This window comes from Myxocyprinus asiaticus, chromosome 11, assembly GCF_019703515.2.
Source record: "Myxocyprinus asiaticus isolate MX2 ecotype Aquarium Trade chromosome 11, UBuf_Myxa_2, whole genome shotgun sequence".
Taxonomy (NCBI): Eukaryota; Metazoa; Chordata; class Actinopteri; order Cypriniformes; family Catostomidae; genus Myxocyprinus; species Myxocyprinus asiaticus.
Genome location: NC_059354.1, coordinates 1,192,501 through 1,206,460, shown reverse-complemented (window position 1 = coordinate 1,206,460; position 13,960 = coordinate 1,192,501). Strand labels below are relative to the sequence as shown.

At 37.1% G+C, this 13,960-nt stretch overlaps 1 protein-coding gene across 1 annotated transcript in view; it reads right to left on the bottom strand.

The window, feature by feature from the left end:
* Positions 1 to 13,960, bottom strand: part of rbm45 (RNA binding motif protein 45) — a 114,505-nt gene that overhangs the window by 64,045 nt on the left and 36,500 nt on the right. The window contains exon 2 of the mRNA XM_051710493.1: positions 3,501 to 3,623. Coding sequence (XP_051566453.1) covers positions 3,501 to 3,623 — 123 coding nt within the window. The remainder of the gene's footprint in view (positions 1 to 3,500; positions 3,624 to 13,960) is intronic.

The following is a 13,960-nucleotide window of genomic DNA, read 5'->3' as shown; positions in this document are numbered from 1 at the left end:
CGGCATAAATAGAGACACACCGCAAATAGAAGAGAGAGAGCCTGGGCACCACAGACCCGAATAAGAACCAAAGAGTTTTACTGTTACAAATGATGAGAGTTTATTTGGTGAAGCGGTGTGTGATTATATATTAACTTAGACTGAATAACGCAAAGATTCTGAGACTGCAATTCTGCTGCAGAGAGAAAATAAAACCTTACCTGAACCAGGAAAGCTGCTTCTCGCCTCCTCCTTTACAATAACGTTTGCCCTAAACTTCGACATTGTTTGCCACTGCTGTGAAATTAAACCACTATAAAAAAAAATCTCCATAGAGCCCTCCATTAAGCTTAACAACAAGCAAGCTAATCAGGCGTTGGCTCAAAATAGCATCGTGCAGGGTCAGAAATGCCCCCAAAATTCAATATTTGAATTGCTCCTGTTTGAGTTGTTTTTTTTATATTGATAACATAACATAGTCAATTCTCTGTGGTCACCGGAGGCGCCGGCACGATCACCTGACTTTTTCCCTGATAACAGCAGAAAGAAGTACTCCGTCATTTTTGGTCATACAGAAAAGAGGAAGACATAATTCGAAACTATAAAGGGTTTACTTTTTATTTTAATTAATTTATTAATTAATTTGTGTACACTCACAATAACAGCAAAACAATAACAGGTTTTGTAAAATAAAGAAATCATACAGGATGAACTTTCTGCCGTCTCGGTCTCCGTGAACTTCTGTCTGGAGCGCGTCAGGAAAATGAACCGAAACTCAAGAGTATACTTGCCTCGCAGACATGAGAAATATGTCTATAGAAAGCTTGAATTGTCTACTTTTAAAATGAACCAATTTAAATTGAAAACAAATATTCTCTGATTGTGTAATCCGTATGAAACCAACGAGAGGTACAGTCTTTCCCGTTTGAGCTCATTATCGTTTTTGGAAGAAGGCACGCTGTGAATTTACCTCAGAAGAAGAGCGTGATCCGATACAGCCTTTCTAACACAAAAAGTGTCCCACAAAAGTTAATTCTGTGAGTGAAAACTGGAGTCTATAAAATCTATTATGTGTTTCATGGCCTTATTTCAGTGACTTAAAAATTACTAACCACGCATAATCTTGATTTTCTCAAAAATGCAAACATGTACATCTCATGTTTGGAGGCTCTTATGTTACAACACTGCTGAGAAAGTGATGCAGTTTATTTATTCATTTTGTTAATTATTCGTGCTTGACATGATGACTACAATCATATCAACTGTATCTGGGCAAAATGTTGTATTGTTATCTCAAAGCAAGTTATGGCATTTGGAACCAAGGTTGCTTTTTTATCAAAAGTCCAAAAAAACTCTCCAAAAAGTGATCTGAGGGTTTTACTGAACCTAAGAACTACTTACATTTGTAAATGCCACAATAAACCAGAAACATAATTACAAAGAATAAGTAACAAGTAATAAGATCCACCACTGTTTCAGTTGTGCGCATGGTAAATCAAGACCTGTCAATCTAAGCGATCAGTCCAATCCAAGCTGTAAACAGTGGCCTTTTGATCTCTACACATCGTCCCTTCCCACCATACACACCCACATACTTGAGATCAGAGATGATCTTATTATCGGTTTAAGAGGTTAATCTAGATTACTGTTTGTTAACTATAAATGAATACATTAGCTGTTATGTTGTATTTAATGTTGAACAGGTTAGCTTTTTTTTTATTAAATATGCTATAAGTTGATAATTGTCATTTTCAGAATCAGAATGAGCTTTATTGCCAAGTATGCTTACACATACAAGGAATTTGTCTTGGTGACAGGAGCTTCCAGTGTACAACAATACAAAAACAATACATAAACAGCAGCAAGCAAGCTTTCTTCAATCATCTAATTATTAGAACACCTAAAATATGTTGCTTGTAAGTGTTTGCTTCAGCCAGTGGAAGGCATGGTACAAATGTATGTGTGTGCATGATCAGGATGGTATCACCTCTGCCTCATTTTGAGCCAGGAAAAACCCTGTTAGCCATATAAAAATTTGTTGTTCATTTTTTCCACAGATGTTACTGTTGTTAATATTATAATTTTCATCTGCATCCCAACCTCAAAATCAGTGCTGTACTGTCAAATGTGCATTTCAATGCACATAACATGTAATATTATGGGTAATTGCATGGTGCTGGTGCCACATTTTCAAAGCAGGTGCTGGTGCCACAATTTCAAAGGGCCCTTTGAGGGCACAAATAAACCCTGATGTGGCCCAGGCTAGAAATTGAGTTTGACACCTGTTTAATCTATTCTTTGACTAACAAGCATTAATACGGCCCGGCGTTGCAGGATTGTGAACGCGCACACAGCAGCACTGCTGCTGAAACAAATCCTAGGGGAAACACTGTATATCTGCTGATGGAATCCCCAAACTGCAAATGCAGGAACTGAATTTAGACTTTGCACTGGGAATAGACATGGTTCTCAGACATCTTAGTGCAATTACTTATTTCTCAGGAAGATAGCAAATTGGACTTTGCACCATTTCATTAACATAAAATAAACCCACAGTTTGCATGCCTTGAGCGAGTAGCACTGCACCAAGTGCGGTCACAAAAATAGAGCCCATAGTGTGAATGGGTGTTTCTCACAATACCTGTCAAGATCACCTCTGGGTGATTTTTCAAATACATAATAGAAACAAAAATCATCACAAGATAGTAAACGTAAACAAGGGGGAAGGGTTTTCTGGAAAAATAAACAAATATTCTGTAATTAGTCCACTATGTGTGCAACGTGAGCTTTTAAATTTGAATGTGGAAAATTGCAGGCGGAAGCCAAATATGCAGCAGAGCTTAAAGGGATAGTTCACCCAAAAATGAAAATTCTCTCATCATTTACTCACCCTCATGCCATCCCAGATGTGTATGACTTTTTCTTCTGCAGAACACAAATTATGATTTTTAGAAGAATATTTCAGCTCTGTGGGTCCATACAAATGCAAGTGAATGGGTGCCAAAATTTTGATGCTCCAAAAAGCACATAAAGGCATCATAAAAGTAATCCATATGACTCCAGTGGTTAAATCCATACCCTCAGAAGTGATATGATAGGTGTGGGTGAGAAACGGATTAATATTGAAGTCCTTTTTTACAAGAAATTCTTCTCCCTGCCCAGCAGGTGAGAATGTGAATCACCAAAAACACAAGAAGTGAAAGCGATCTGTTTCTCACCCACACCTATCATATTGCTTCTGAAGACATTGATTTAACCACTGGAGTCTTATGGATTACTTTTATGCTGATTTATGTGATTTTCTGATCTTAACATTTTTTGTACCCATTCACATGCATTGTATGGACCAAAAGAGCAGAGATATTCTTCTGAAAAATCTTCATTTGAGTTCAGCAAATGAAAGAAAGTAATACACATCTGGGGTGGCATGAGGGTGAGAAAATTATGAGAAATTTCATTTTTGGGTGAACTATTCCTTTAAGGGGTTAAGACATGGATTAAAACTGTATCAAAAAAATTACCTTGAAGGCTTCTTTTAAATCCTCCTCCGTGAAGGACCTTGGAATCATCACAAATATTCTGGTGAGCTCTTCATCTTCCACATCCCGGTGACTGCCAGAGGATCTGGACTGAGCAATGAACACCTTGACAAGAAACACCATCATCAACATCAGTTTAACATCTCAACCAAACTGTGTACTTACAGCCCTGTTATCCAATTTGTTTACAAACTAGTTATTACTCATTACTAATTTGTCATTTAGACACATTAAATCAAGATCACTGTAGGTAGGTAGTTGACATGACAAGCAGTGACATGCTATACTCCATCTAAAACAAATTTACACAACTTTGTTTGAGCTTTCAAAATTAACACGTTTACACATGCGACTAATTTAAAATATTTAATGTGTACATTTTTCGTCATTGCGATTACATATTTACCGATTTGACATTAGATTCTGACATTTATTCGTCTCTGTGATAGTTCTGAACATTGGTTGGAATAGGGCGGAACCTTTGCATGTGCAATGTCCGCCCTGGCATTCACATCCTACTATCTTTAATTTCTAACACCACAAAAAGACCTAATCAAACCTTACAAGGCAAATAATGATCTGAGCTCAATGACAATTAACCTGGCATTCACAATTTTAAAACAACCATACACTATGGCACAACCAGGGTTTTTCCTTGGTCCAAAAATGGTCTTCGGTGGTGGCCGAGGTACACTGTCATCCATTAGCTCAAAGTTGATTGGCTACATAATTACATTTACTCATTAACATAATTATGTAATTGCATTTCATCTTTACAACTGATATCTGAAACCTTTTGAATTTGACAATTTTTACTTCAAAATGCTATGGGAACTCAAACGTAACTAATTTAATTTAAATTAATTACATTTAAATTATGAGACATATTGGGTCGTGAGGTATGTTTTCAGTTTCACTGAAGTTCAGAGTTTTTATTTTCTGTAATGAGTGTAATTTCTTATTTGTGTTCAGAGTTTTATGTTATATAATTAAATAATACTGTATATTATGTTTTATTAACAAATATTCCAGTAAAGATGTGCTAAGAATTTATGAAAAAATCAAGTTCTGATACTACAACCAAAGCTGGATAGTATTTATATTTAAAAAAAAGCAGAAGGACCATATGTAAGGTCAAGTGGATAGTACAGGGTGAGAAAAGTACATTATATTTTTATATAGAAAAGACTAGAAATAAATATCACAATCCAAAAATGCTGTATTGTCATTGATGATGAATGTGTTGAAGCCACTATAGCCACGTTCACAGAGCAGGAGAATACAGTTGTCAGTTCAGTATTTGAGTGCTTAATGAGGTCATAACATACTCCTTTTTTATTTTATTATCTTCCCTGAGGTATACTTATAATGTTAGTAAAGTTTTTTTTGTACCAAAATGGTCATAATTGAATAATATATGATCATTTTCCACCCTGACTCTGGCCCTCTTTCTGAAGTGCTCGGTTTTGGCCTCAGTGCCTCCTTTAAACCTCTTAACACCCACTTATATGATTGGCTAACATGGTGCAGCCCCTCAAATACAGCCAAATTTCAAAATTAATCGGAAGAAAATGTACAAGCTTCACATTACAATTTATAAAACTACATTTCAGGGTTAACACATAACGCATACCCAACACATTTCATCTGAAAGTATCAAACTTAGGGATGCACCGATATGGAATTTCTGGGCAGATACCTATAACTGATAATTCACAGCTCATTGTGGCCGATAACGATAACCGATATTTAAAAAAAACTGCTATCAAATTCATTAAAATATTCTCCTTTGAAAAATTTGGACTTGGTGCTATTTAAGGTTTGGCAGATGTAACATGAACCATAAATGTGCATATATTACAAATGAATGCTGATTTGAATGAGAAATAAATGACAATATACTTGTCATAAATTACACTTGCCAATACACCAGCATAAACTGCATGGTGCCCATTCATATGGGTGTTTATGGTAGGGAGGTGTGAGACTAGTCGAATAAACAGTTCTGATGCTGCTAGTCGAAACTGCAATTACTGGTCGGTTAATATTTTTCCCCATTAAACTGTCCAACATTTTTTTTTTTTTTTTACATTTACATTTGGCTTTACATTTTTACAGAGACTGCACTTAAATTCATATTAATGTTACACATTTTAAATATTATTAATAATACAAATATTATTTAAAACAATTATAATAATAATAATATAAAAAAAAAAAAAGAGGATATCTGGAGCAGATACAAAGTTTCATTTCACCGCAGGCTGCGTGCACTTCTTCCCTCTCTCACTCGTGGCGCGTGCAGGAAAATGTCCTCTAGCTAGACTCGCAAACTCAGCAAAGTAGCTATGAAATCACTTCGGTGGTGATGCGGCAATCAGATTTCCGAAATGTTGGCTTGAAAGTTGGATGTTTTCACATTTGAGTCTTCTTTAAATCTGTGCTTATTTGAAAGTTAGTTTCCTCCCGAGCGGGCTTTTTCAAGTGCAGGATAACCACCTCAGGTCAGTCAAATCCCATCTTTCACCAGACCATGTCGACATGTTAATTTTTCTCATCAAAAAATTAATGCTTTTGAGTAAGTAGCCTAGAAAATGACTGTTGTAGGCAAGGAATGACGTTTTTTTTTTAATCTGCTGATTGAGAAGGCTATTTTCAATGAGATGCCGATTGCTTAACGGTTTACACCATCTTTTATTCGGTGTGCACGTCATGTTTAGAAAACATTAGGTTTATTGTAGGCTACATCACAGGCTAGGGGTGGCGATATACCGGTAGATATTTTGGATTACCATCTGTATTGCGGTAATGCAAAATTGCCACCACGTGGCAAGAAATTTGCAGCTCATTCTATTCACGTAACACGTACGCGGTACACATTCTGTCGGAGAAATTGAGAAGGCAGGGCGACTTCACGTGAGACTGAGAGAATTGAAGAAACAGGGTTTTTCAGGTACTTATAATTTTTCAGCGGCCGCCCAAGCGAAATTTCGGGTCGTCAAAGCAATTTCAATTAAATTCTTCTCGCATTCTAAATATGCTTCTCATCTCACACACGCAGCTGCGTGTCACGTGATTGTCGCACGCAAGTCCACTCCAGCAGGCTTCCAGACTGTGCTCCACAGACAGGAGAACGCAGAGGGTGTGATCACTGGCGCTACTCAATCTGGTTTCTTTCTACTGCGGCACAACTTCAAAACTTGCATGACCCATTTGAATTCTACTAAATTTTGAGTTTTTTACCTTAAAGCACTATAATTTGTCATTGGGCTGGAAAGACAAGTAGAGTTGCATGTCATCAGCATAGCAGTGGTAAGAGAAACCATGTGCCTGAATGATGGGTCCCAGTGATGATGTGTATATAGAGAAGAGCAGTGGCCCAAGCATTGATCCCTGAGGTACCCCAGTAAGTAGCTGATTTAAGTGATGTAACACTCATTAGGACCCAATTTTTTAAGTGTTTATTACCTATATTGATGACCGCCCCATCGCCTAAAATACAGAGCCTGGGGCACAATGAAATCTGAGTACCCAATACATCACACATAAAACTCTGAAACCTCACCCAAAATTCTTGGATCTTAATACACCATCAAAAAACATGGGTTGTGTCTACATCTTCTGATTAGCATCGCCAGCAGGTGGGTGTCTTTAAAACCAAGCCTTTACAATCGTGTCCAATAGAATCGATGTAAAATCTTGCATAAGGTGCACCCTTGAATCTCTAGATGCAGACTTGACGTTTTTTAGAATCCTAGCCCACACTCCCTCCTCCAATACCAAGTTTAAATCTTTCTCCCATAATCTCTTGAGAAGTTAATGCTCCATCCCTCAGAATTAGCAGGGAGTAATACACTGATGCCTCATGACCTTTCCCAAAAGCAGTAATCACCACTCCCAGAGTATCTGCCGTTTTAGGGGGGTGTTTGCTACTCCCAAAAATAGTACAGAGCAGGTGGCGCAGCTGTAAATACCTAAAGGACTGAGATCTGGGAATCCCAAAATGTTGAACCAGATTTTCAAAGGATCTCAATACCCCACTTTCATATAGGTCACTGAGTGTATTAACCTTCCTCACAATCCACTCTGTCCAGCAGAAAGGGGACTTATTAATACGTTATTTTGGGTTCAGCCATATGCTCGAGGCAACATTTAAATAATGTCCGAATTAAACACTCTGGACACTTTTGTCCATACTGAGTGCAAAAGCGAGATAACGGGGTGTAACTTCTCCAATTAGTTTGATAGAAAGGCTCTGCAATGGCGAAATAGGGGCAAGAAGTTCCTGTTCAATAAAAAAACCAAGGAGGGGCTCTCTCAGGTGGAATCACTTCCAATGCACCAAATGTCTGAGACCGAACACATAATAATAAAACAAAATCTTGTGTAGGCGTAGCCCACCTTTGTCAATCGGCCTATGCAGTTTACCGAAATATAATCTGGGACGTTTACCATTCCAAATGAAGGACTTCGCTATACTTTCAAATTGCTTGAAATAAGAGAGGGGGACATCTATAGGGAGAGACTGTAGCAGGTACTTGAATTTTGGAATATAATTCATTTTAATAACATTAACCTTCCCAATCACAGATAAATGTAATGAAGCCCACCTGCCCACATCGCTGGAAAATCTTTTTATTAAAGGGTCAAAATTAACTAACTAAATCACACAAATTTGCTGGGAGTAAAATACCCAAATACTTAATGCCACTGGAAGGCGCCCGGCTGAGAAGCCGTTACCGAATTTAGACCAATTAACTCTCTATCCTGAGAACTTAGAAAAGGAATTAATAATTCTGTGGAGGCAAGGCACAGATCTAGTAGGGTCGGAGACAAATAATAAAATATAATCTGCGTAAAGCAAAAGCTTAGGTGCCATACCTCCAGCCACAACCCCTGGAAAATCATCTTCCTTTCTTATCGCAGCTGCTAATATTTCCAGCGCAAGACATAACAATAATGGGGAAAGAGGGCGTCCTGCCGGGTGCCCCTATACACAGTAAAATAATATGAAATTAATCCATTGGTTTGTACCATCGCTACCAGGTGTCTATAAAGTAACTTAATCCATCCAATAAAAGTATTCCCGAACCTGTATATTTCCAAAATCTTAAAAAGATAATCCCATTCTACCATATCAAATGCCTTTTCAGTGTCAAGTGAGCCACTGACCACATGATATTGATGAAACACCTAATGTTATCAGAAGAGCTGTGGCCCTGAATAAACACCACCTGGATCTATAAGTACAAGAGATGTCATAACTTTTGCTCAGTCGGCAGGTTAGGGAGTTCTAATGGTTCCACAAAGTTTCTGATATCTTCATCAGTAGGAAGTTCACTTTTGCATTGATATTCACGGCCAAATAGATGCTAGATGAGAACAGATGCTAAGGATGGCCGTAAAACATTCACATGTCCACAGCAAGCGATGTCCTTCATAAAGTCAATGGAGTAAGTAATTTGTTTGTACTCACATTGCAGCCTGAGTGGACTGGCTCCCTGAACATTCGCTTGACTGTTTGAGGAATCTGCACATTCTTTTTGTGCTGGTTCCGCCTATCGGCTGCAGTTTATTTTGTAGAGCATCACATCTTCAGGACAGTTTTATGGATATATCTACATGTTCTTTGTGCTTATTCTGCCTATTGGCTGGAGTTTGTTTTATAGATTATCTTTTGCCGTGTAATTCTGTCTCACAAAATTTGTATAGAAACACAAGACTTGAGCAATTCGACGGCAAGGTTGTCGCGGGGGTTCTCATAGGCATGCATGGACTGTTTGAATTTGGAGGGACAGACGCCAGCTGGCGCTGTCGTGTGCGGGGTTAATGCCCATGTTTTCCTTTTGGAATGTGGAATGTGGTCTTTATAATCTTGTTTTTGACACACAGTCTATTTTTTCTTACGTCAAAATGTCAAATGTCAACATGAGTGCATTGTCTCTCTCCACGTGGAATGTGAATGGGTTGGGTCACCCCATGAAAAGAAGGAAGGTTATTTCTCTTCTTAAGCGTAAGAAATATGATATAGTGTTTCTTCAAGAAACGCATCTTTCTCCAGAGGAAGCTGAAACATTTGGGAAGATATGGGGTGGGCATGTTTTCTATAGTGCTGGCTTGAGTAAGAGCAAGGGAGTCATTACACTGATAAGTAAATATCTACAATGCAAATGTCTCAAACAGATTAATGATAAATTAGGAAGAGTCATTATTGTTTTAGCTGAAATTCAGGGGCAAAGTCTTATTTTGACTAATATTTATGCACCTAACATTGATGATCAGGGCTTTTTTATAGATCTTGAAGGGATGTTGCAAGCAGCTGGCACCCCTCATGATATACTATTGGGAGGAGACTTTAATCTTTTGATGGACTCAGTCCTTGATCATAGTGAAGCAAAAGTGTGCAAGCCCCCTAGAACAACAGTGACGCCTCACAGGATGTGTAAAAATCTTGGTCTACAGATATTTGGAGACTTTTGAACCCATTTGGGAGGGACTATAAATTTTTTCATCAGTCCATAAGATTTACTCTAGAATATATATTTTTTTATATCTAAGTCCCTCATTTCATCTGTTGCTGATTGCTCAATTGGAAACCTTTTAGTCTCAGATCACGCACTGGTGTGTTTAGAGGTGTTGCCACATTGGGAGAAAAGGAAATCGTATAGTTGCTGCTTTAAAGTATCCCTTTTGCAAAATCCTGAATTCCAACAAATGTTAAAGGCTGAAATCAATTTCTATATGGAGACCAACTGGTCCTCAGTATCCTCTGTGGGCATGGCTTGGGAGGCACTCAAGGCGGTTCTTAGGGGCCAGATCATACAGTATGCCTCATTCACCAAAAAATCCAAAGCACAGGAACTCGTGGAATTGGAAGGGAATATTAAAAGTGCCGAGGCAGAGCTTAAGCGCCGATTTTTCTGTATTTTAGGTGATGGGGTGGTCATTAATATAGGGGATAAATATATTTAAAAAATTGGGTCCTAGCCAGTGTTAAGACAGGTCATCCACAGGGAATGGAAGTTGGCTGGAGCGCCCTCATTTCAGGAGTGGTACACGGAGATGGGCAGGGTAGCGGCATTTAAAGACATCATATAGAAGGCTAGGCAACCTGGATTTGTTTGACAAGAAATGGGGCCGCTATTTAGCCTTTTTAGAAGGCTCTCGGGGAGGGGCAGTGGAGAGAGACTTGTAGTTTTAAATGTGTGTATTGCAACCTTATTGTTTTTTGTATTTGAAACTATATTTTCCCCATTTTCCGCTGATTTATTATCTATTTGTGTGTCACTGTCAATTAACATTTGACCACTGGGGTGCTTGTTTGTGTCGGGTGGGGGGGAATGTTCAGGGGGAAGGGTTATAATTTCATATAATTTGATTCCGCATATTCTGTTATGTCTATTTAATTTGTTGTATGGAATCAATAAAAATTGTTAATATATAAAAACAAACATTTTTTTTTTTTTTAATTTAAAAAAAAAAGGCACATCATATATTATGAAATATTTTAACTTCAGAAAACAAGAATTTAACAAAATAGGTTTGTGCTGCATCTGTGCAAGGGTCTGGTAAAAAAAAAAGAAAACAGTAGTTTTGATAAAGTAGCACTTAAATTATATATTTTTTAATATACTTATTAGGATTCCTCCGGTAGGAGGAATTATTATTATTATTATTCTCCTTGTGCCCCAATATCTACTACAGTGACTACAGGCCACCGGGAACCCCCACACCAAGAATGGCCCACATTTGCCGTTAGGGGGTTCTACAGGCCACGCCCAAAAGTCCCATTTTCAAAATGATGGCATTTCCACCCCATTTGTCCAATTCTTCTGAAACTTGGTGTGCATGCCTCATTTCTCATTGGGAACAAAAAAGCCTAAAGGACCCATAAGGTCCACCATGATGGATTTTGCTGTACACTGAAAATTTTGGAAAACCTACAAAAAATCTTCTTCTCTTGAACCGTATATCCAGTTGACTTGAAATTTGGTACCCATGTGTAGAATTGATGTCTTTCAATTTGTTACTTAGCAAAAATGAATACAATACAAAATAGCTGAAAGGGGCGTATTTATGTAAATGTCCACACTGCCTCAATATATATATATATATATATATATATATATATATGTGTCAATAAATCAAATGTCATTTTGACTGATGGTTTTTCAAACCTAACATGCTTCAAGATGACATCACTCTGAAGTACCGTACAAAATATCACCTCGTTATGTCAAAAGATGACTGAATTACAGCTGTTTGAACTTGGGCCAAATCTGACAATGCTAGCCACTGGTTCTTTTTTTATACAGAAACTGAAAGCAGAAATACTCAGCAAAATGAATAGTTAACTTGGCTAAGATGTTGTGCTGGTAAGTGAAGGGTCAGAGGTTCAAATCCAACCACAGCCATAATTTTTCATTTAGGATTCAGACAGAAAGACATGTTTTTTAGGATTCCTCCATCGGGAGGGTTTAACCCCAACCCGCTACTGATACATTTTTTAATGATTTGCCATTTTGAGGAGGAATCTGCATTGCTGCTTGCAGCTATATTTAATCCTATTTTCATTAGGTTCCAACATTAAAAATGTGTTTGAAATTTCAAACAAAGCTGATCGGTGTATATATATACACATTATAATATATATATATATATATATATATATATATATATATATATATGTGTGTGTGTATATATATATATATATATATATGTGTGTGTATATATATATATATATATATATATATATATATATATATATATATATATATATATATATACATACATACACACACACACACACACACACACACACACACACACGCACACACACACACCTATCAGCCGCAAAATTAAAACCACCTGCCTAATATTGTGTAGGTCTCCCCCTCGCGCTTGCAAAACAGCGCCAACCCGTCCACAGAACTGCCGCTCACTGGATGATTTTTGTTTTTGGCACCATTCGGAGTAAATTTTAGAGACTGTTGTGCATGAAAATCTCAGGAGATCAGCAGTTACAGAAATACTCAAACCATCCCATCTGGCACCAACAATCATCCATGCAATTATCTAATCAGCCAATCATGTGTCAGTAGTGCAGTGCATAAAATCATGCAGATACGGGTCAGGAGCTTCAGTTAATGTTCACATCAACAATCAGAATTGGGAAAAAATGTGATCTCAGTGATTTGGACCATGCAGGGTTCCTGAAGGTTCGATGGAATTAAATGTAAGACTTTTTAAGGCCAAATAAAAGAAAAATTTAAGACCACTTTCGCAATTATAATAAAAAAAAAAAAAAAACACATTAAATAATTCATTAGCTGGTTAATACAAAACCACTGAGACTACTTGGATGTCTCTGGACATGTTTTTTATATTTTATTGTGCATTTATGTGTTTTCTTAAATTAAAAGTTAATACAACATTAAAACTCTAAATGAATTCATTAAGAATGCACATAGCCTAAAGTATGTAGCCTATATTGTGACCCTTCTCTTTAGTCACTTGCTTTCCAGCAAGACGTGATGCAATAGACCAATGCTTTGGCAATGGTCACTGCTTATGTCAAACACGGAAGTGGTGGAAAGTAAAGTAAACTTTTATCGGATTACATTGTTGAAAAATTATTCCGAAGGCTCTAAATTGACTGCTGTGGCTTCAAGCCATCAACAGAGCTGACTGGATTGAGATTATTTCAACTCACAATTTTGCAGCAAAAATTTATAGCGAATATGATTACATGTTATTTATTAACTCATTTTATTATAGTAATTGTATCGCCAAGAATGTTTGTATTTATGATGGTTTTGTGTCATACTTTAGTTTAATCATCTAATCTGTCAAATCTAACACAACAGTCAGTGGGCTTTCTGCCACCACTTACTGCGCATGCGCTGACATTTTTGTAAACAAGAGGATTGGTCTATAGACCTTATTCACAGTAGCGCCATGTTTGATTTTTAATGGGAATGGAAATGAAGCTGTGAGGGATAGACTTACCATCTCTTCAATGACATGCACGGTATAAATCTAAAAAAGCTCCAATATCCCATCTGATTTTCCACAACTCATGTTGTCTGGAGTTTCAAATCAAATCAAATCACTTTATTGTCACACAGCCATATACACAAGTGCAATGGTGTGTGAAATTCTTGGGTGCAGTTCTGATCAACATAGCAGTCGTGACAGTGATGAGACATATACCAATTTACAATAACATCAAATTAACACAACACAATTTAAACATCTGTTATACACATAATTACACTCAACAGTATACAAATAACATACACTGTACAGTATACAATACGCACTATATAGATACACATTATTCAATAAAAATAAAAAATAAAAATATATAAAGTAGTATATATATATAGAATGTACAGTATTGTACTGTATTGACATTCAGGCTGTCGGTTGATAGTCAGTTA